General features: G+C 37.8%; 1 protein-coding gene across 7 annotated transcripts in view; it reads left to right on the forward strand.

Annotated features, from left to right (window-relative positions):
- The window catches only part of ERCC6L2 (ERCC excision repair 6 like 2), a 58,035-nt gene extending 38,314 nt beyond the window's left edge, over positions 1 to 19,721 (forward strand). For 4 of the 7 annotated variants that reach the window (XM_055698481.1, XM_055698479.1, XM_055698480.1 and 1 more), the window contains 2 exons: positions 16,379 to 16,566; positions 18,452 to 19,721. In XM_055698481.1, coding sequence (XP_055554456.1) covers positions 16,379 to 16,566; positions 18,452 to 19,424 — 1,161 coding nt within the window. In that variant the 3' untranslated portion in view covers positions 19,425 to 19,721. Of the gene's footprint in view, positions 1 to 15,112; positions 15,278 to 16,378; positions 16,571 to 17,705; positions 17,838 to 18,451 lie in introns of those variants that run through there. The other 3 variants (XR_008730157.1, XM_055698483.1, XM_055698484.1) reach the window with 3 other exon arrangements.
- Positions 19,722 to 22,981: the final 3,260 nt, after the last annotated feature.

Below are 22,981 nucleotides of genomic sequence, written 5' to 3' on the forward strand. Positions count from 1 at the left end.
GTTGGGAATTAAGCAGCACAGCACCCTCTGTGGTGTTTTTCTGTGAGAGAAATAGTAAGATTAAAGATTGGGTGTTTGAAATCAAATCTTGTGCCATGTTTTTCTGATTTGAGACTTGAAAAAACTTCAGTTTGTCCTGGATCCAGTTAAAAAAAATGCAGTTGCCATGGTATATGCTAGAGTCTCTGCAGCATAGAAAGTCAAACAGAAATAACTTTGCAAATTGGTTTTGTTTTTTTTTTTTGGGGGGGGGGGGACATGGTGGTGGTGGTGGATGGGTGGACACATGAAATTGCTATAATGAGTTCAATTATCTGTCTTTAATGTCTGAAAAGTAAAAGTAGAGTTTACTGGGAGTGCTCACTTGCAGCAACAGATACCTTTAATGCTTTCTGTTGGTCATGCATCTTGTTAAATTACATTTGGAATACATACAAATCTGGAAGAAATTCAGGTACAGCTTCCAGATTTTTGTTCTTATTACATAGTGGTTTTTATCTACCCTGATTATCCAGACACTTTGTTTGCCTTGTAATAAATGTTTGCAGTTTCCTAGACTGATTCTTAAGATGAACCACATAGATCTATTAAGTAATTGGTGGATGTGCAGTTTAGTTCTCACAAACATGTTAGCAATCACTATAGAAATAGTAGACATAAGACTGTGTTGTTCTGGGGTGTTGAACATCCACAGTGGCTAGAAGAGTTTCTTCCAGTGTTGTTAATTAAGCCATTAGCAGGAATGCCAAAGAATTTTTACACTGGGAAGATCAAATCGGGTGACCCAGTAAAAGTGAGGCCTTTTCAATTCTATCACATTTGCATTAGAATGTCCCTTATTAACAGAGAAGTTGGTCAAAAATACTCAAGAATATTGTAGAAAGGTACTTATTTAATGGCAATGGCTGACAACATTATCAAAAGTAAAGATAAAGGAAGGAAAACTTTGAAGAGTACTTTGAGTAAGTGTCAGTTGATCCACTTATGTTCAAAACTAGTTTGTGGAGTTCATGTGACCATCTTGTTGTTTAGAGTCTGTGTGACTGCAAGTATTACAAATGAACTTTTCTTGATTAACTTGTCAGTCAGGTTTTTTTAAGGTATTGATTTTTCACTCAGAAGCAACAGTAGTATCAGTTCTCTTAGAGACCTAAGTTAGGAACAAAATATTAATAATTATGGAGGAGGCTGCCTCTTCCTTTGCTTCCTGTCCTTTTACATAGAGACACTAATCTAGAAATAATCCCTAGATGACTGCCTATTCTTAAATGCAGAGCTTTGAATTTTTTGTGCTCTGCTTTGAAATACGATCTCCTTAGAATGTTACTGCTACTTTTTTCCTTTCTTCATGGTTTTATTTTTATTTTAGAAGGTGTTCTGTGAAACACTTACGTCATTGTTGCTCTTTGGCCATCAGTCTTTGCTGGTCATCTTTCACTTGTTTGCCATCAGTTTAAGTTGCAACATTTACTGTCAGAGCAACTAGTTGTCTTAAGAGAATGCTTATTTCAAGTGGAGTTTAATAAAAAAGTTTATCAACAGATTGAAGTAGCATTATGTGTAATAGTAAAAATACAGCTCAACGGTTTAAATTTCCATCGTTGTTTGAGGTAAATAAAATTATACTATTAAATATTGGAATGTTAATTGTAAACTGGTAGTTTCTGAAAGAAAACCAAAATTTTTGTCAGCTGAAATTTCTCACTGATGTCACTTTCTAGCTTAATTGGCCTGTTTCTCAGAAATTGTTGTGTAGCTGTTTCTGTTCACTCTGGGTATCGATGATCACATTCTTAATTAGAAACTTTTTTACAATGTATTTATATTGAAGCTTTATTTGATAGCATCATGAAGGCTCTTGAATAATGCCATGATAATATTTGTGTCCCTTTATAAGAACACTTAATCAAATTGTCTTATTTCTAAGGAGGAGTGATCAAAAAAGGATCTCTTCCTTTCATTTCATAGATAGGTCTCTTTAGGACAAAAGTAAAATATCCTTTGCGCTGTTCAGTTTTACCTATGCCAAATCGGTCTTCCTCCTTTGCAATTTCGTTCTGCAATCTGTCTATAATAATACATTTCTGACTTGAAAAATGTATTTAAACTTTATTAAGAAAGAACTATTGTCTCTGGGAAAAGGATGCAAGAATACTTAAAAACTAACCAAGTATTCCATTGAAGTGGATGAGTTGTAAGTTGGGAAATACAGCAAACACCACAAATCTTGGTTGAAGAGAGTGTGAAACATTTTTGCTTTCTGCTTACATATGAATCTAGAATGACAGGCACAATAAACAATGTTATAATAAATAATCAAAATGTAATAAATAATAAGCAAAACTAATCAATTAATACAACATCTTGGAAGAACATTGACATTTTGTTGATTCTTTTTTTCTTTTTTTTTTTCTATTGACTAGTGATCTAATCATGGGAATTTAGTGAAGCTGAAATGTGAACTTCCACATCCTAGGTTAAGCTCTGTAGTTTCAGTAGCTAATTTATGGAAATACGGTGAATATGAGTAACAGCAAAAATAAGTTGATGGAAAGGAATATTTAAAAAAGCCATCTTCCTAGGTTTCTAGCTGCAGTAGCTGAAAGCAGTATGAATTATTTAGTCCTTTTATTGTTGAAGCAAGGACACTAATGTAGTCACTTGAGTTGTAGAAACTGCTTAAAACTGGAGCAGATTGCAAAACCCAGACTCTTCCTTCAAAGTGAGAGAGGTTGCATGGGAAGATCCTTGAGAGCCAAGGTAGAAGGGATGGAGGGCAAGGAGTTTTGTTCCTCAGAAGAGAACTTTGAAGGTATGTAGAACATCTTGTTTAAGAACCTGAGTAATGAATAAATAAGCTTGGATTTAAATCAGTTAGAAGTGTAAGATTTGAACTCTAGGATAAGAAAAGATGTTCATCTTGGTGATAGTTTCCTTAATTTGACTTCAGAAGGTCTGTGTTAAATCTGGATGGTTGGTACCAATGTAATTCAGTCAAATCTCTCAACCTTTTAAACTGTAGGTTTCAATCAAGCATGTTTTTATCCAGTAATAAGTAGTCAGTCTGTCCTTAATGTTACCTATGCCAGTATTCATATACCCCATCTACCTTCTCTCTAAGTAATAGAACATATTATTTTAACCTGCTATTGTTCTGTGCTTTTAATGGCTTAAGGGAACAAAATCTTGGGTCTTTTTGTGAGAAATAGACCTTGCTACTGTTTCTTCTGTTCTCGCTTTGTGCTCCAGATTCCCTAGGAGTTCTTGTACTTGGTTTCAAGACTGCTGCAGAGCCTTTGACTCTTCTTTCTCCAGAGGTGGTAGGGAGCGCAGCCATACTCTCCATTTTTGTTTGTTTTGGAAGGAATTGCGCAGATATTGACTGGTGCAGCTAGCATGTTCAAGTTTATAGTACTAAATGCTTTAGTGTGTACTTGCATAAATGCTGTATGACTATTAGAAAATACAGTTAGATAACAGCAACCAGAATATGAAGTCTGCTGTGAAGAAATAAAAATATGACATCATGAGAGTGCTCTCACAACTTATCAGCTATGAAAGGTGAGGTAAAGCCTAAATGTAGTGAAAGTAACACTATAAATTATGCACTAATTGTACAAGCAAGAGAATAAACCGTATTTTGGTTGAATATTATTAGTCAAAATAAATCCTGTCCAGCATCTGAATTAAAGAAAGATAACTATTTGAAGATAGTTTGTATGTGACTGTCATGGTTTAAGCCCAGCTGGTAATTAAGTGCCACGCAGTCACTCACTCACTCCCCCCTCACCCGGAGGGATGGAGAGGAGAATCAGAAAGGAATGTAAAACTTCAGGGTCGATGTAAGAACAATTTAATAATTGAAATAAAACAAAACCAAAAGAGCAGTAGTAATAATAACAATAAGGGTTATAATGAAAAAGAGGGAAAGGGGGAGAGGAATGAAATCCAAAGGCAAGGGAGGAAAGAAAACAAGTGATGCACAACATGATGGCTCACCACACACTGACTGATGCCTGACCAGTCCCTGAGCAGTAATTGGCCTATCCCAGCCAACCCCCCAGTTTATATACAGAGTGTGATGTCCCATAGATGGAATACCTCTTTGGCTAGTTCAGGTCGACTGTCCTGGCTGCGTCCCCTCCCAATTTCTTGTGCCCCTCCAGCCTTCTTGCTGGCAGGGCACGAAAACCTAAAAAGCCCTTGACTTAATATAAACATTACCTAGCAACAACTAAAAACATAAGTGTGTTATCAACATTGTTCTCACACCAATGCCAAAACACAGCACTGGACTAGTTACTAAGGAACGTAATTCTGTCCTAGCCAAACCCAGGACAGTATCCACCCATTATTCCATACCACTTATATCGTGATATGTTTTCCAATACATAATCACCTCTCCTGTCCTTTAACATAAACGTCATTCCCTTCATCTATGGACCATTCCTCTAAAGTCTGTTAGGTTTCATGTAGTCCATGATGTTGGACTTTATCTGTTGTAACAGTCTTTCTGGGCAGGGAAGGTGGTACAAGGTCTTGGATTGTTGCATGTTGATCTGGTTTCACCAAAGTAATTTTTTATTGGTGTGGCAGTTGAAAAGGAGTCAGGCTCAGATCTTCAAATCCAGAGTGGTAGAGATTGGCATCACAAGATGCCTGGTACTAATAGGCATGCAGAAGTGACAATATAAATATTATGTAACAATTAACATCACACAACTAAATTCACTGGCTATTTTTACCCAAAATCAAACCCCCTTGAGGGCACATATCAAACTTCTTCATCCTCCCTTATTACCTGCTCCCAAGTCCTTGAGCAAAAGCAACCGCACAAACAGGTTTGCTTTTGTCCATGGCAGCAACAACCCAGACTCTTTTCCTAAGCACGTTTTTAAGGTTCACTACAGGAACTCTATCCCCTTTCTGTGGTATGTAAAAGCTTTGATTGGGCTGGGCCAGCTCAGCCTGCAGATCCTCTGGTATTGACTAACCAGGTGGCCTTTGCTAAATGTGTATCCCATTGTTTGAAAGTTCCACCACCCATTGCTTTCAGTGTAGTCTTTAACAGTCTGTTACATCATTCAGTTTTCCTGGAGGTTGGTGCATGTTAAAGGAATTAATATATCCACTCAGTGCCATGCCCTATGGCCCAAGTGTATATGAGATTGTTTTGGAAATGAGTTCGTTGTCTGATTCAATTCTTGCTGGAGTGCCGTGTCACCAAAAGACCTGTCTTTCAAGGCCCAGGATAGTGTTTTGGGCTGTGGCATGGGGCACAGGGTATGTTTCCAGCCATCCAGTGGTTGCTTCCACCATTGTAAGCACATAGTGCTTGCCTTGGGGGGTCTGTGGGAGTGTGATATAGTCAATCTGCTAAGCCTCACCGTATTTATATTTCAGCCATCGTCCTCCATACCAAAGAGGCATGGAGACTAAACACTTGGCTTGCTTAATTACAGTGCATGTCTCGCATTCAGGGATTACCTGTGCAATAGTGTCCGTGGTTAAGTCCACCCCTTGACCCCAGGCTCATCTATATGTTGAATCTCTTCCTTGATGGCCTGAAGTGTCAGGGGTCCACCGAGCTATAAATAATTCACTTTTATGTTGCCAGTCCAAATCTACCAGAGCCATTTCGGTCTTGGCTTTGTTGTTTAGATGTTCTTCAGTGGCCAGACTTGTGGGAACATGAGCATCTACATGACGTGCTTTTACAACCAGGTTCTCCAACTGAGCAGCAGTATCTTGCCATAATGCAGCAGCCCAGATGGATTTACCTCTGTTGACAATCACTCTGCCTCTGTTCCTGCATCCACCCCCACAGGGCATATGGCAGCATCCATGAGTCAGGATAGAGGTAAAGTATTGGCCACCTTTCTCATTCAGTAACATCTAAAGCCAGCTGGATAGCTTTTACCTCTGCAAACTGACTTGATCCACTTTCTCCTTTAGCATTTTCTGTGACTTGTCACAGGGGACTCCGTACAGCCACCTTCCACCTCTGGTGCATTCCTACAATGTGGCAGGACCCATCAGTAAACAAGGCATGTTGCTTCTAATGTTCTGGCAGTTCATTGTACAACAGGGCTTCTTCAGCATGTGTCACCTCTTCCTCTGGTCACATCCCAAAATCTTTATGTTCTGGCCAGTCCATAATAACTTCCAGAATTCCTGGATGACTGGGATTTCCTCTCTGACCTTGTTGTGTAATCAGCGCAACCCACTTACTCCATGTAGCACCAGCTGTGTGATGTGCAGAGGAAACCCTCCCTTTAAACACCCAGCCCAGCACTGGTAACCGGGGCGCCAGGAGGAGCTGCTCTTCAGTACCAATCACTTCCGAAGCAGCTCAAACCCCTTCATAATCTGCCAGCATCTCTTTTTCAGTTGGAATATAGCGTGCCTCAGAGCTTCTGTATCCCTGACTCCCAAAGCCCAAAGGTCATCCTCGAGTTTCCCCTCGTGCTTTCTGCCAGAGGCTCCAGGTAGGGCCATTCTCCCCAGCTGCAGTGTAGAGCACATTCTTTACATCTTGCCCTGTCTGAACTGGTCCAAGGGCTACTGCTTGAACTATCTCTCGTTTAATTTGTTCAAAGGTTTGTTGTTGTTCAGGGCCCCATTTAAAATCATTATTTTGGGTCACATGGTAAAGAGGGCTTGCAGTCACACTGTAGTTTGAAATGTGCATTCTCCAAAATTCCACAACACCTAAGAAAGCCTGAGTTTCTTTCTTACTGTTGGTGCAGACGTAGCTGTTATTTTGATCACATCCTTTGGCATCTCAAAACATCCATCTCCCCATTTTATTCCCAAAAAATGGATTTCTTATGCAGGTTGCTCAACTTTCCTTTGTTTTATGGCAAAACCAGCTTTCAGAAAGGTTTGGATTATCTTCTCACCTTTCTCAGAAACTTCTGCTGCTGTACTGCCACATACAACTATGTCATCAATGTATTGCAGGTGCTCTGGAGCTTCATCCTTTTCCAGTGCAGCCTGGATCAGTCCACAGCAGATGGTAGGGCTGTGTTTCCACCCTCTGGGGCAGTCGATTCCAGGTGTATTGCATGCTCCCCCAGGTAAAGGCAAACTGTGGCCTGCACTCTGCAGCCACGTGTACTTGCCCCTTGGCTGCCTTTGATTGCAGTTCATACTGAAGTTCTAGTATGTCTGGTATGGCAGCACTCAACGGTGGCGTGGCTTCATTCAGGCCATGATAGTCCACTGTTAGTCTCTTCAGTAGGGGGAGAAAAGTCTTGAGTCATTCCTGTGATATTTTGTTTCAAAATTATCCTGACATTAATAATGTTTTGGGAAGAAATGAAAGTGCTGACAACTTCTCTTAAGACCTTAATAATCTACCAAGTATTTTTAGAGGGTTTTTTTTAATTCTTTTTTTCTGGTGGGTTCCAGGTTCCATGTTCCAAAGCAACCTGGCTGATTTTCAGTGCAGGAGCTTTTTGCTTACTTTGGGTTTTGGATAACTTGCACTGTTATTTGTGAAGCTTCTTCTTAGTACCGTAAGAAATAGAAGCTTTACAGAGGCAAGATTAAATATCTTCTTCTAATGTTTCTAGTCTATTCTGAATTAAATAACTGCATTCCTTTAATAATTTCCTAATTAATTTCTGTGTTAATTGGCAAAAACAGTATGTGAAACATTTAACATAGGTACATAATCTGGAATAGGTTTTCTCTAGTTCCTATAAAGCTGAATTTGGGTAGTATTTCTTCAACAGGAATCTTGGTGGGGGAGCTGGAGCATGGGGAAGGCTTTGGAGGAGGGTTGAAGGCTTCACAAAAAGACAAAAAATGGGAACAGGACATACTAAATAATTTGAAAAAATGGTAATGCCCCACCATTAGAGCAAATTTGCACTTTTTAATGTGTGGAAAGTATTAGTCACAAGGACATCTACTGTACCTGTTGAATATGTGGAGTCTTTTTTTTTTTTTTCAGTCAACTGCATGTTTTCAACTTAAGTTTACTTTAAATTTTACTGAAAAGAAATGTACAAAGACAGCCATTCAATTGAGGATTAATCACTATGGCAACAGAAATGTGGTGACTGAAAAGGGGGAGGATGTATTCTCCCCTCAGCTTCCTGCCAGCTGTCATATTCGACCTCTGCGGCATGAGTTCAGGCCAAAATATAGACTGTGACCAGCTTTAAGAAACTATATCTGTATTTTTATAAATTCATACAAGAATTGCACTATAAAAGAAGGCCTAATCCTCTGAATTGGATGATAGACATTTGGCACTCTTGCCAGTGTTTGACAGAGAAATAACGGGATGCTTTGCAGTAAAACCTGGATTAATGGTAAACCCCTCTTTATGTTATTGCAATGTGGTGTAAAAGAGAGAACTAAGCATGCTGTCAGCCTTGGAAAAAACATGTCCTTTGTATCTCCAATGAAGATTTAAGTGATGTTGAGAATACTGTAAATACAAAAGTTGTGTCATTAAGAACTCTTTGTTTATTTGTATTACATGGACATTTTGTAGATTATTTAAACAAAGACTTCCTATCAGTTACAGTAACTCTGATTGCATTGTGTTTGCACAGCTTTCAGATTCAACGAGTTTACAAAGAGTAGGTTTTTGTGAGGTAACATTCTGTTACCCTTGCTCTTCCAGAATAGGGAAGCTATTCAGTTTTAAAATAGTTATTCCTAAATGATTGGCCAGTAATGCTGCTTTGAGTTTACTGTTTAAGTCTACAATGGAATTAACCATTTCAGTGTGGGTTTTGGTTGTTTTTTGTAAATGCAGTGAGTTCATATGTGGCATTCTGTGAAGCATATAGTTGCATTTTCATTATGGTGCATGTATATGTTTTTTGGTTTTTCTGCTGTTTGATGAAGGGTTGAGAGGGTGGAAGAAGATAGATGCAAGTCCACACACTTCTGCTGGAAAAGCAATTACCTTAGCTTTGAATTCTGAGACAGGCTGATTATCTTGTCTCATTCTCAACAGTAGTAATACCAGTGTTGATTTACTATTGGATTTTTGGTGCAAGAAAGTGACTGCTCCCAGTAAGAAATTCTTGCTCTGTTACCTGATCGGAGAAGAAACAGACTCAGAAGTAAATGTGAAATAGAGAAACATAGTCTGTCCTCAGTCAACTTAGTAGTCAATTCTCCACTACCAAGCAAAAGATTAGAGTTTATGGAATGTCCTTGGTCGCAGTTTATACAAGCAGAAAAGCTAGATGTGACCACGAGGGGAAAATAACTTCACATTACTCTGAAAAAATGTATTTACTTTTATTAGCAGGTGTAGCTAAACGCTGGTCTCTTGTTGTTGGCAGAATATTATGAAGGAGAAATTCAGACCCAGAATAAGTCTTAACAGTTTTCATAGCTTGAGGAATATTTCAGCTATTGGTCTGCTGTGATACTATCAAATCTTAGATACATTTGTAGTCATAGCCAACATCTTGAGTAGCTTTGTTTAGTTCAGAAAATTTGAGTATGAATGTGATTGTCCTAGAGTATTCTAAAATTTTAAGGTTAACTTCATTTTCTAAGACAATTGAGGTAATGACTATTAGAATTCAGAGGGAAAATTAATGTCCACATCAGAAATCATTCTGACATATGGTAGGATTCAGGCTTATTTCAAACTATGGAATGTGTAACTTACTATAGCCCTCTGAAGTACATAGTTTGTTCAGTGGCATGTCCTCTGTGGATAGAAAAGCAGTTCTGGTTTATTTAAGAATCTGGTAAAATTAGGAGACAGTCTCATTATTGTCAATTATTTTATTATCTTGACCATATGGACCTAATTTTAGAGAAACTACATGGAATTTTATGCGGACACTTACACTTTGTCTTCCTTGACGTGCAGAACAATTTAGGAAGAAAGTCTTTTTTGACATGTGTAGAAGAGAGAAGCAAACAAGACCAAGAAAGAAATTCAGGTAGCAAACATTTCAGGGTATTTCTATATGTCCTGGAAAGTAGGTAAAACATAGATAAAATAAAAGCACTGTTTAAGAGGAGCATACGTTCAAGAAAAGCATATAGAAAAGTCATAGTAATTCATACATATTATGGGAAGAGCTCCCAGGGAACAAACCAAGGAAAACTATAAAGGGGAAAAAAGATCAACTGACATAATTTAGAATTGTAATTAGGGTAGGTAAATTCATTGAAATGCAGTATCACCTGAACAATTGTCCAAAACCCACTGCAACTCACAGTGTATCTGGAAACTTTTGTGTTTCCTGAGGTTTTGAGTGGGGTGGGAAAACACGAAGTAGAATGTGGTGTGAAGTTTTGTTACTTGCTTGTAAGCTGTGTTTTAAGAGGACAGTCATACTGGATTCATTGTGTTTCATGCTTTTGTATGATTTCGGTGACTGCAAGGCAGATTTGAGAAGAACTTTCTTGTTTGTTTTAGAAACGAAAACAAACAATGAAACTGCAATGGAAAGTATCCTGGATATCTGGCAGCAGTGGTTTCATGCATAACTGAAGAGAAAAGCCTGTTAACACTGTTTCAGCTGTGAGCAGGGAAGTCAGGGAGGGTTATTGTGAACTGGGAGGCAGTATCTAGCAATACACTTACCATAGTGACACTTTCAGTAGTCAGGCAGTAAAAGAGTAAGATAATCGGATGCAGTACAACTATGGCTGAAGAATAACTATGCAAACATGTTTTCAACTTTAAATTCAGGCTTTTGAAGGAAGTTCATTATCCTCCAAGTCCGGTGACTTGAGGAATTGCCGTAAGGGTGAGACAGCTTAAAAAACAAGTATTCCTGAATATTTTTTCTCTACTTATCTTACTCCTAGCCTCTGCTCACTTGCTCTTCCATGCATTTTGATCTTGCTGGACTTAAAAAAGATGAATACTGTTCTCTTCTGTCTTGCTTGAAGGGTCTAAATCAGGGATCCTCAAACTATGGCCCGCGGGCTAGATACAGCCCCGCAGGCTCCTCAATCCAGCCCCCAGTATCTACAGACCCCCCTGCCCCGCCCCGCCCCCGCCGGGGGTTGGGGGGGAAACCAAGCAGCCGCAGATGGCTGCCTGCCACTGCATCCGCGCGCCGGCCCCCTGGTTAAAAAGTTTGAGGACCCCTGGCCTAAAGAGAGGAAGTCACAGGCCTAAGGTGGCCAGTTGTCTCAGTCATGTTTGAGGATGCTTATATGTGGATTAGCATTCATTTCTGCAGAGTGCCGAGCCAAGTCTTTATGCTTGTTCTAGGAAGAATGGATACTGAAGTTTTGTACTGTCAAAGACAAAAATTGGTTTTGGTAGGTGTATACTATTTTTAGAACTTCCATTTTAAACACAGCAAGAGATAGTTAGATTGTCACACGGAGCTAACATATCCAGGAGTTGGTTTAGATTCAAGATGGAATATCTAAGTGGAAGTGACTGCTGCATTGTGGCACTTAAAATTTTTGCTTGATGCTCAGCTGCACTTTTTCATTCTTCTTAAAGAGTGTTACCCTTAAATGTGAACTGCTGTGGGACTCTAAATGTACAGATGCTATCATTTTTGCTGGACTTTTGATTACAGCCGTTATGTAATATGTAACTCAAAGAAATGGGAAACATTGGTATCCAAAACTTGATACATACTTTTAAGAAGAAGAGACATAGATTACAAAAGAAGGAATGGAGGAAAAGATCTGTGGTTAAAAAAAGAAACAATATGTTTATGTTGAAAAATCCATAGACTAAATGGAACCTGAAACGTGAAAATAAATGCTTTCTTTGAAGTATTTTTTCATGCATGGTAAGAGTTCCTGGGTTTTTAAAATACTTCAAACACTATTTTCTGCAGAGCTGCACAATAATCCCATCTTGTTTCTTGTTACGTTATGTGGAAAGCCTCTTCAGAGAAGGTGCAGTAAATGAAGGGGGAGGAGGAGGATAAAACAAGAAGAAATAGCTGCACTTCTGCATATTATTTTCACTAGTTTCACAATAGCACTTCACAATTTCATTCTACTGTATTTTCATTAACTTTGTCTTTCCGTTTACTTGGCTATTTCTGTAGTGTAACTTTTTCTTATGTAATTTTTGAATCAAAAAAATGTTGCTGTGTACAAAACAACTTGCATCTGTGGCCTTTGTCTAATTGGGATGCCTTTGAAAATAATTTATTTCTTTTGAAATTTCTGGTAAGATTTTCTGACAAAGTGGAAGTGCACAAAGTTGAATAAAGTAGTAAAAATGTTACATCCAGTAACTCAATCAAAATCTTTCATTTTTGATGTTGAAGGCATTATTCTGCTGCACCTTTTTTCTCCCCCTGCTAAGGTCCTGGTTTGAGGAAGGATGAAATGTAAAGAATACAGAAATGTATGATGGTAGTACAGGTAATTTAGTATAGGCACATTTAATTTATTAGACTACCAATAAGTATGTGGTCAAGTTCAGGTGAGACTTTTCTACTTTGAACAGTGGAGATTTCATTACATGCACTGCAAATACTTACAGTCTTCAATGTAGCTAAACATTTAGTAAAGACTAACTGCTTTCATGATTGCTGTCCTTTTTTTTTTGTAAAAAATCTTTTAAAATACGTACAGCAGATATTGTATGCTATACTAAGTATTTCTTTAGCTTTGTGTCATGTATTTCAGAAGGCTAATCAGATGATGTGCTATGCAGTACATGAAGAATATGTTTTAACATACAGTATGTGTATATGTTTGATGGTATAATGTTTTTCAAGAATGCTTTTGGATTTCTGTACTTTGATTTTAGTGTTGTCATTCAGAATAAGTTGCCCATAATCATGTAGCTGAAACTTTTAAGCATATTTACATTTTAGTGTGAGAGAAAAACATGCTATTGTTTATTTAGGTACTGGATGGAATCTTAATTCCATGAGAAAGAACTTTAGTCACTATTTATGTCATTTTAGCTTTTTGACTATTTTTCTACTCCCTATGTTAAATTGATTAACATTTTCCAGTAGTTACATGGCTGAACCATAAAGCAATGCCAGACTTGCTATTTGGCAAAAGAGCTGGATTTTTTAGACAAAAAAAAAAAAAATTGGCTTGTTCTTAATTCTTCTTTATTTCTGTTGAATCACAGTTACCTTATAGTACTGAGATATGCTTATGGACTGATCACTGTTGTCTTTCCAGTTTTCCAGTAATGATTTGAAAATGCTGTAGTCAGATCTTACATCATTAAAACGTTCTTTCAACAAGTTCAGCAACCCTTGTACTTACGTAGTTACATTAATTAATATGGAGTACTTTAAGTTAAAGATAATTTGAACTTCCAAATGTACAGAATACTTGTGTTGAAGGATTTTTGTTTCCTTTACTATTCCATGCATAACACTTATTAATTCATAAAGGATCTGACATTCAATAATTGATTAAATGCCCTAGTTCCCATAGTGTAAGAATAAGAGTCAGAGGTTCCTAGCTGAATCATACTGTATTCATTTCAGTTTTGCTTTGTGAGATTGCCTTATGCGTATGAGGTGTATGATAATTCAGGTGAACAAGGCCAGTGCTGTAAAGTCAACATGGGATTTAATGTAGGAGCAAATAATGGGGGGGCACACACAATAGTTTCGTAGAGGAAGTGCTTGAGGAACAGAAAATAGAAAGCTCTTGAAAGGGAATTTTTCATTGTGAAGTAGATTTCAATCAGTGAGTTAAAGGCAAACATTGAAAGAATCAGAAAGAAGTCTGCCATGGAAGAGAAGAATTAAGGGGAGTAACACATGAAGTCAGATTCAGAAGAAAGCAGTGGGAAGTTGACAGTGCTGGAACGTTGACTGAAATTGTCTTTTTTTTTTTTTTTTTTGGTAATGCTAATAAAAAGATCCGTGGAGTATTTTTCACCTGTGTGTGTAAAGCTTACCTCTACCTAGACCCCCATCCATGTATTGCTCAGAGTAACAAACTGCAGATTTGACCTTCAGTGAACATGGTGACATCTTAAAAAAACCTGAAGTGTTATCATTTTGCTGACAAAATATTTATTTTTTAAAAAGAAATTATTGGATTTGGGAGTTGGGAGCTGGATTTAAGTTGGCAAACTTGCTAAAATGTTTACAGTTTCAACAGAGCCAGTTGTGTTTCAGCCTAACTGGGTGCCATTTCACCAATTGGCTTTGCTCCAGAGAGCCAAGATAAGTTTTTCAAGACTAACTCACAGTAGCCATGAGGTTTCACTGGCATTAGTTCCTGCAGCTCTTGGGGCAACTTGTTTATAGTAATTTTTTCTACCTTAAGGAAAAAACTTCAAGCAGTTAATTTAGGTAGAAGAGGAGCTCTTTGTTTGTATATGGTGGTATTTTGATGTTGTTCTTTCAGGTGTGGCAGTGTGGGTCACTGTGCTTGAAAATGTTGTACTTCCAGAACTAAGTATGCCATTTGTGAGTTTATTTGCAATTAGCAGTCCTTTCTGCATTCAGTGTGTTTACAACATTTGGCTTTTTTCCGAAAGAGTTTTTCAGTCTTCTATGTTTGAACAGATGTGTAGACCAAAGTATTGCTGCCTCATATACTTTGGTCTTGTTTAATAAGAGGTAGATGGATGCACGTTTATGGGGGTTTCAAATACTTTTAAAACAGGCATTGACATGGTCAGGCTTGTATTCTATGCAGATTATGCTGGCTTGAATTAAATTGCACAATCCTGGTTTCCTGACAGAGTGACAAATATGCTAGGTCTTACAGTAAGATCTAAATACTATGAATATTTTTCATGTAAATACCATCCCAATAAATACATATTTAACAATAAATATATGTTAAAACTAGCATTGCTTGCTTTTTAAAAATAGATTTTCCAAGTAAAGTTCTATATTATCCATGCATATCTTAGAAAAAAAAATACATGTAAACATCTTAAATGTTATCTACAGCATAAGAATTCTCAGTTATCTTGCTAATTCTGTATACATCTGCTAATTCAGTCTTTATTTGGTTACTATCATCATAACATTATTGGGAGGATAGGGTTTTTATCTTAATTGTGGTCTTGGCTTCAGCTTGTGTAATATAACTTCTAATAGTACAGTGAAATTCTAATCTTTGGAGTTGTGCATTTAGCTTAGAGTGAAAATGTATGCCTCTAGGTCCCTTAATATTAACATCTCTCTCTGTATACTAGTTTGAGGTTACTTGCCTAAGTAATGGATTGAGAACAGATGTGAGATCTTAAAGCTCAAGAACATTGTGAACAGCCCATGGAAATAAGTGGACATGGATCAAATAGAAACACATTGGGAAGAAACACTGTAGATCCAAAACCAAATTCTGAACTACAGATGACAAGGTGTGAACACAGTTTGTGTTTTCATCTTTAAAGTAACATTAGTAGGGGGACTGACTGGGCATTTATTCTTTCTGCTGATCTCATCTGGGGGGAAAAAAGAAGGTAATATGATTTTGGGAGGGGGTGTTCTGTTTTTTCCCTGCTCTTCAAACACAATTTTTGCATTTTCCTTGGCTTGCCTTTTGGCCAAGGGGAAATTTTTATGAGAATTTCTGAGAAATAACTAAAGTGTAGATAGGATTATATTTTTGTGCAAGACTTTGACTGTCAATGCATGATGAGTTGATCTGTAGCACAATCTTACTGGAACTGATCAAAACATTAGCTTCTTATAGCTATTACATTTAAAATTGACATTCTCACTTTAAGAAATGTCACAGGATTGTTAATGTTTTAATCTTACCATTATTATAATGAAACTGTCGTGTAATTTTTTTCTTGTTCCTTTACACGAATATAGTGATACCTCTTTCAAAATACTTTACAATTCTGAATAACTGTGTTAGAAATTGTGATACTGACAAAAATGTTTTTACCTTAACTTTGTTATCTCTCAATATGTGATTATTTATATTTTTCTTCAAGTGTTAAATAGCTGAATTAACTAAGAGTTCTGAACATATACTGTGCAAAAATTGTGTAACATATGTTGACAGGCAGGAAGTAGTGATTCCAAATAATCCACTAATCTTGATAAAATGAATCCAGGAAGCTTTTATGTATCTGTTAAGATAAGACTTGGACATATTCTGTTTTATAGTAATATTTGAAGTGTGTAACTGATATTTGGGTCCTGTGGCACAGGATTAAGTATTTGTACGACCCCTGTTTTTACATTAGAGAAATTAAGAGATTTTTTGTTTAGCTCACAATTAACCTGTTTGGAAAAATAGCCCACCTTACTCTTGGAGAACCCAAGACTTGCTTTCAGTGTCCCTGGAAGTTTGTGACTGAGCAGGGAGTCTACACTGCAGCTCTGAATCTGTCTTAACATTCAAACCATTGAGTGCTAGCTAAGAGTGGCAGAATTGGGCACAATAGAACTTATCATTAAGTCAGAAACATGGTTGTTTTGATGATTTCTATGTCTCATTTTACTAGAAAAAAGAGGAAGACTCAGAAGGTGACACAGCAGAGAATAACATTGTTAAGGGAGGGCAAGAAATGCTGACAAACAGTAATCCACATCACCTGTATGTTATGCATCCTATTACCCAGAAAAACAAAAAAGTACACAGAGTAGGTTCAACCATCTTCTTGCTTGGGAAGACACCGAAAGGAATCCGCAGGTAAGACTGTTTTGGTGAGATGAAGTTAAAATTCTAAGGTTGAAATGAACTTCCCTCTGGGAAGTTGCTTTTGTCTTTGTTCCAGCCATACTTGGGGAATTCTGATTATTTTCTATGGGAAGAGCAGAACTAATGGGAATCTTCCACTCACACTATACAAAGTGTGCCATAATCGATGAATAAAACAAATTGAACACACAGATCACTTTAATGTGTTGATTTAATGTCTATGTATATTACATAGCTGTGCAGATATCATCACCACAAGTGTTCATGTTGTGTGCATCATGCAGTACTACAAACCAGTGTTTAAACTTTGTACAATTTCTTGTTTCTATAATGTGAGCTTCTGACTGCATACTCGTTTTGCCCTGATTTCATCACTTTCATTGAAAGACTATTAAAAAAAAAAAAATCGGACTTCATGTTTATTTTTTAACATGGGGCTCAACATTTTTTAATATTTTTTAATGTTTTTGTCTCCCCACTCATTTTTTGAAAGATAATACTTTTTCTATCTCCCATTTTTCCTTTTTCCCCAGACTATCGCTATTATTAATATAAATACTTAAATTCCGTTCATACAGAGATGGAAGTTCAATAACATTAGCCAGACGGTATGTGGAAATAGGAAGCAGAAAGCTGTAGCTAACTAGGCAAACCCATAGAACTGGGATTTGGTATGTATTTGCAATCTGGCCTTGAAACAGTTAAGTTACTGCATGAGGGTTGGTATCTAGGTAATACCTGTAAATGTTCAGAATCTGTCATATTAGCTTGCTGGCCTCAGCTATCCAAACTGTTATTGTTGAAATGCCAGACGTGCTTACTATTATAGATACTGAAAATTCTAAATATTTGAGAGGCAGATATGGGAGAACCCTTCATGCTAAAAATACTCAGAATTGTAATCATAGTTATCAATAGTTTTTTGGGGTAAATTTTTCAAAGGCAATGAAGAGACTAAGATTATTATTCCAAGATCCTAAAGCCATGTCTAGCAAAAAGCTTAAAGCATGTTGACTCTTAAATGAGAGGCGAGTCATCTGTTAGCACCTGGCTCAGTTAGACTTTGTAGTACATCTGGCTGTGCTGTAAATGAATGTGAAGATGATTAGGTGCCTCCGTTTGTGTTGCAGTAGCAAGGTGGAGTGGGAAGCTGTCTGCAGTCACCCTGTATAAAAGGTATAGCTGGAGCTAGCCCGTCGAGCGGTATTTGAGGCCAAACAGGGTTAAATCTCACTGCCTATTGGAGCCCTCACACTGGACAGGCAAGACGTTTCATATCCTTTCTCTGAGAAGGGAGCATAAACTTACCTCTCCAGCCTTCCAGTTAGGCTACCTGACCCCAGACTATGGCTAACTCAATTAGGATTTGCTCCTTCAGTTAGAACTTGGCCTCTTAGCAGAAATAAATATTACGTAGCTCACTAGATAGGATGGAGGGGACAGTCCCAATCTCCTGTGAATGAATGTATTTATCCAGCTCTTGTTTAGCAAGCTTTTTAAAAGGAGTTTGAGCAACTACTATTGTTTTTCCCAGCCCCCCAGCTATCTCTCCATCTGCATCTTTTTGGTGGCTAAATACCTTCTGAAATCTGGTCCTCTGATACAGTATCTTACCTACACTGGAAGTTAAGTCTTCGGATTGTAAACTGAGGAACCACACTGGAGTGTGGCATTCAGAAGTCACTTCAGTTCTTCTAAGGTCATTATTCTTTCTTCTCTTTGCTAATAAAAACAAACAGTGCTCCTAATAAGGAAGTTACTTTCAGTGATTACTTTCCAGGATATATAAAGTAGGTAAATTGAATTACTTGCTTGAAAGCTGCTTTTGTTTCTAGTTAAAGGTGTTTAATGTGGTTTTCTTTATTGATAATTACAGGAGACAATTTGAAGAAATGGTATCCCACTTTAATATGGGATCAATGGAAGAACTTGCAGAACATATTGCAAAAGCTACATCAGAAACAAGGCAGAAGATGTTGAAGGAATTCTACCTTTCCAGGCATCCAGAGATAGAGCTTTTCTTCCCAGCTGAAATACCAGCACAAGCTTTACATAACTGTGAGGAAAGAGAATTGAGTGTAACACATTCTAGAAAAAGAAAATCTATTGTTAATTTTGGAAGATCTAAGTCTAGGTCTTCATCAGCTAAAGGACTACTTCTGAATGGAACTACAGAAACTCGGAGCCAGCAGAGCTGTAAAGAAGTAGAGCAGCTTCACAATGACTCCTGCTTGCAAGATGTGTGTGTTGATGCAAAATATAAACAATCACCCACTGTTGCTACTCAACATATCGAAAGGAGAAACAGTCAGGCATTCAAGGATTTTATGGCATCTGGCTCATTAAGCAGTAAATCAGAAATAATTGAGGTGCTGCCTGTAAAAAGTTGTGAAGGACAGCAGGACGCAGAAGGAACACAGCTGCCAAGAAAAAGATCCCTGTCTCAGTCAGAAAATGGGGAGAGAAAAGCTCAGACTTGTAAGAAAAAGTCTTTTGTGGACTTACTTGGAGATACCTCTGTTCTCAATGACCTCTTCAGAAATGATGGAAATGGGCCTACAGAATCACCAAGGAGATTCCCTTCAGGGCAAGTAGAAAAATCAAAGGAGAGACCAAAAGATTTCTGGGACATGCTGAATGAGCAGAATGAGGAGAGCCTCAAAAAGCTCACAGACATAGCAGTCATAGAGAAGCTATGTGAAAGAGCACCTCATGCCCCAGTGACAGAAGAGAGAGAAGTGTGTGAAAGTTCTCTTTGGAAAAAAAATGAAAATTTTCTGTGGAAAAAATACAGTCCAGGTGATTCAGATGAACAGTCTACTGCTACATCTTGTAATGTAGTAAAATGAAAGTTTTTCTATGTGAGTTGCACTGTAATTATTTTAGTTGAACATTTAAATATCCACAACTTTAGCAGTGTGCAGCAAAACATGATACCTCCATGAAATTAAAGGCAAAGTCATGAATTTGTATTTATCATGATACGGATTTCCATTTTACAGATGTGAATACATTACATATGCTCTTACATATGTAATTGCATATGTAATGTATAGTACCTGTATGCATAGTAGTGCGTATGTACTATATATTGTGAGCTATGGTATATTAATTTTAAAGTAAACTTTTTTAAAATGTTCTGAGTACACTTTGCTTTCTTGCATTCTGATTATATTCCTTGACTCATTAGCAGTACTGAGTAATTTTTCCCCTTTACTTACACTTGGAAGCCCTCAGTCATGTAAAGCTGAATCTAGTGATATTACCGGGATTTGACAATGATATTCCACATATTTTCTGAGCTACAGGGACTTCATGAGATGGGGATGATGCCTTTGTGTCTAATAGCTTTTGATGGATTCTCCCCTTCTCCCACCCTGTGATTTTGCTGAGTCTGTCTTTGATGCTGTGGAGCTTCTAATTATATTCACTGTCCTATGGCAGTGAGTTTCTCAGCGTGATTGATGTGAAGAATCACCAATTTTTGTTCATTTTTTCTCAGTGCAGGACCTACAGCACATTAAATCATGCTAGGTGTCAAATTTCCTCTCTTCCCCCCCCCCCCCCCCCCTTTTTTTTTTTGTACAGACTTCTGTTACGTCTTTGAGATTATGTGGTCTGAACATTATGTTGGTGGCGTTCATCTTTCTGTGCAAGGAAAGAAGAGAGGGAATAGACTTTTAAAATAATTTTAAAAAACCCACACTGCTTCCTAGTGAATTTCAGGAAGAATCTAATGCCATTCAGTAATTAAGACTCACTGTTGTCTCCATTGATTTCATGTATTTTATACGTACATACTTATGTGAGTATTTGGTAGAAAAAAAAAACCACCGCCAAATATGGTTTATACTGGGAAAACTGTTATTTCTTACTCTGCTTAAGAAGAGAAACAAGTTCCATTTTATGAGCATTGTATTCTGAAAAAATTTAAACACATTGTGTTGCATGTGTACTTAAATATGCAATTGCATGTGCAGATTGTGGATTGATTTTTTTTTGTAGTTATTTAAAACAAGAATATTTAGTATAAGCAATTTTGTGGGCATTTGTGTGGCCACATTTCTTTAAATTCAGATGTGCATACTCAAGTTACAATGAAGTGGCTTTTTGAGGAAATTAATCTTCTGTTAGTCTGCTGCTGACACTGAATATTACTGTTAAGTGTATTACAGCTTGAATTCAGCTTCTGCTGATAGTCAAAAGGTTTGTCAGTCGTATTATGTTTAATAACAATAACTGTAATTCTTGCTGTACTATACCAGTTTGCTCCAATATTATGCTTTAATTGCTTCTGCTATTGTTTCTGCTGCAGGAATAACCTATGAGTGTCTTGGGAACATCTCAACAAGGATTTTGCTTACTGCATTTGAAATGCACAAGTTAGACTGGACGCAGCAGTTAGTTGCCAAGGGAATTTCAAGAACCATAGGATCATAGAATCACGGAATGGTTTGTGTTGAAAGGGACCTTAAAGAACTTCTCCGACCCCCATGATGTGGGTAGGGATATCTTCCACTATATCAGGTTGCCGAAAGCCCATCCAGCCTGGCCTTGAACACTTCCAGGGATGGGGCAGCCACAGCTTCTCTGGGCAACCCGTGCCAGTGCCTCACCACTCTCACAGTAAAGAATTTCTTCCTTGTATCTAACCTAAATCTATGCTCTTCCAGTGTAAAACTACTGCCCCTTGTCCTGTGTCTGTCTTTCAATATTTAAAGAAGGTTTGTAAGGCCACAATGAGGTCTCCCTGGAGACCTCCCTTCTTGAGGTGAACAACCCCGACTCTCTCAGTCCAGCCCTCTGAGCAGTTTCGTGGCCTTCGTCTTGACGCACTGTAAAAGGTCCATGTCTGTGTTGTACTAGGAACCCCAGACCTGGCTGCAGTACTCCACGTGGGGGTCTCGTGAGAGAAGAGTATTTATTACTCATTGAGCCTCTTTATACAGCAGCATATTCCTGAGGAAAGCACTGGTGCCAGTCCCTGCTTTATGCCACCTCTGCTACATAGGCAGATTTCTGTCTGCAGTACTGGGTATTGTGTGTTCCTTTGGCTTTGGCATAACAGCTGCTGGGTGCCTGTCCTCGCTGCTGTGTATCAGCCAGAGCAAATGTATACATGTGCTTTCCATATTTGACTTTATCCTCAACACCAGAGCTGGAATGGGCCTAGTTATGATCATAGCACTTCTCACAACATCAGATTTGTGTACTATTACTTTGCACTCATAGCTTTCAGGGCAAATAATTTTTATGTTGGGCTTTTTAAACATTAGTTTTTCCCAACAGTTCGCTAGTGCTATGTAGGGTTGCAGTCCCAAGCTTTCAGGATAAAGATGTTTAAAACTGGGATCAGATTCAACCATATCTCCTCTCTGTGATGCAAGTATCAAATGCACATATTATCAAATAGAATGATAGATAATAATGTTTTTTACCCCGTTGTGAATATACACAGGCTGCACCCCATTCAACTAGTTCTCTAACAGAACATACTAATTCCTCCTCCTAGGATGGTGAGAAACGGGATCTTGGGGTTCTATTTCGCATTTTGGATGGAAAACCTAGATAAATCTATACATCTCTGTAGAACATAATAAATACTTTCCAAGGTGTACTGAGGGAGAAAAAACAAAAAAGCTGCTGGATCTCATTTTCATCCCAGTACTTAATAAACTACCAGTATTTCAGAAAGGAGGTTGTTGTAAATAAGCAGTATAGTATGTACGGAGTAAGGATTTTCTACATACTGACAAGTTACCATCTTACTCATGAAATGCTGGCTGTAATAAAATTTCCAAATGAAAACTGTGCTTCATAGATTGAAGGAGTGGTTGTAAGATAAGCAATGTCCTATCTCATTTGCTGCATAGTCTGTCACATTTCTAAGTGCTTTGGGCTCACACGAAAGGAGTACCTTGTCATAACATGTAAATTAAAGAGGCCAGGGCTCCATGTTGCTGTGGAAGCCTTAACCTAATCTTTGGGTTTTGTAAGCTTTGAAATCTCAGATGTAATGGTGTATTAGTACAGGGTTTTACATTGAATGTACTGTATAAATTGTTTTATGTGAAGGGTAAATGTTATGAAATTTTAAAACTTTGGACACTGAAGCTGCACAGCAGCAGTCTATGAATGGTGGTAGTTTTTGTGGTCTGGATGACTGCCCATTGGAAAATAAGCTTAAATTTGATCTGGACCAGCTTCTGCTTTAGGTCATGGGAAGCTGTTGTAGGCTTTCCTCTGTCTCTGTGTTAACCATTATGTGCTTATTGTAAGTGGAATCCATCTAAGAACCTGATTGGGAAATCTGACTTAACTACCTGGAACCAGGAGCTCAGTATTTAACCTACATGATAAAGTATTTTTTTAGGCCAGAAGGAGGGACTGGTAACTTCTGAGTCCG

This window comes from Falco cherrug, chromosome Z (assembly GCF_023634085.1).
Source record: "Falco cherrug isolate bFalChe1 chromosome Z, bFalChe1.pri, whole genome shotgun sequence".
Taxonomy (NCBI): Eukaryota; Metazoa; Chordata; class Aves; order Falconiformes; family Falconidae; genus Falco; species Falco cherrug.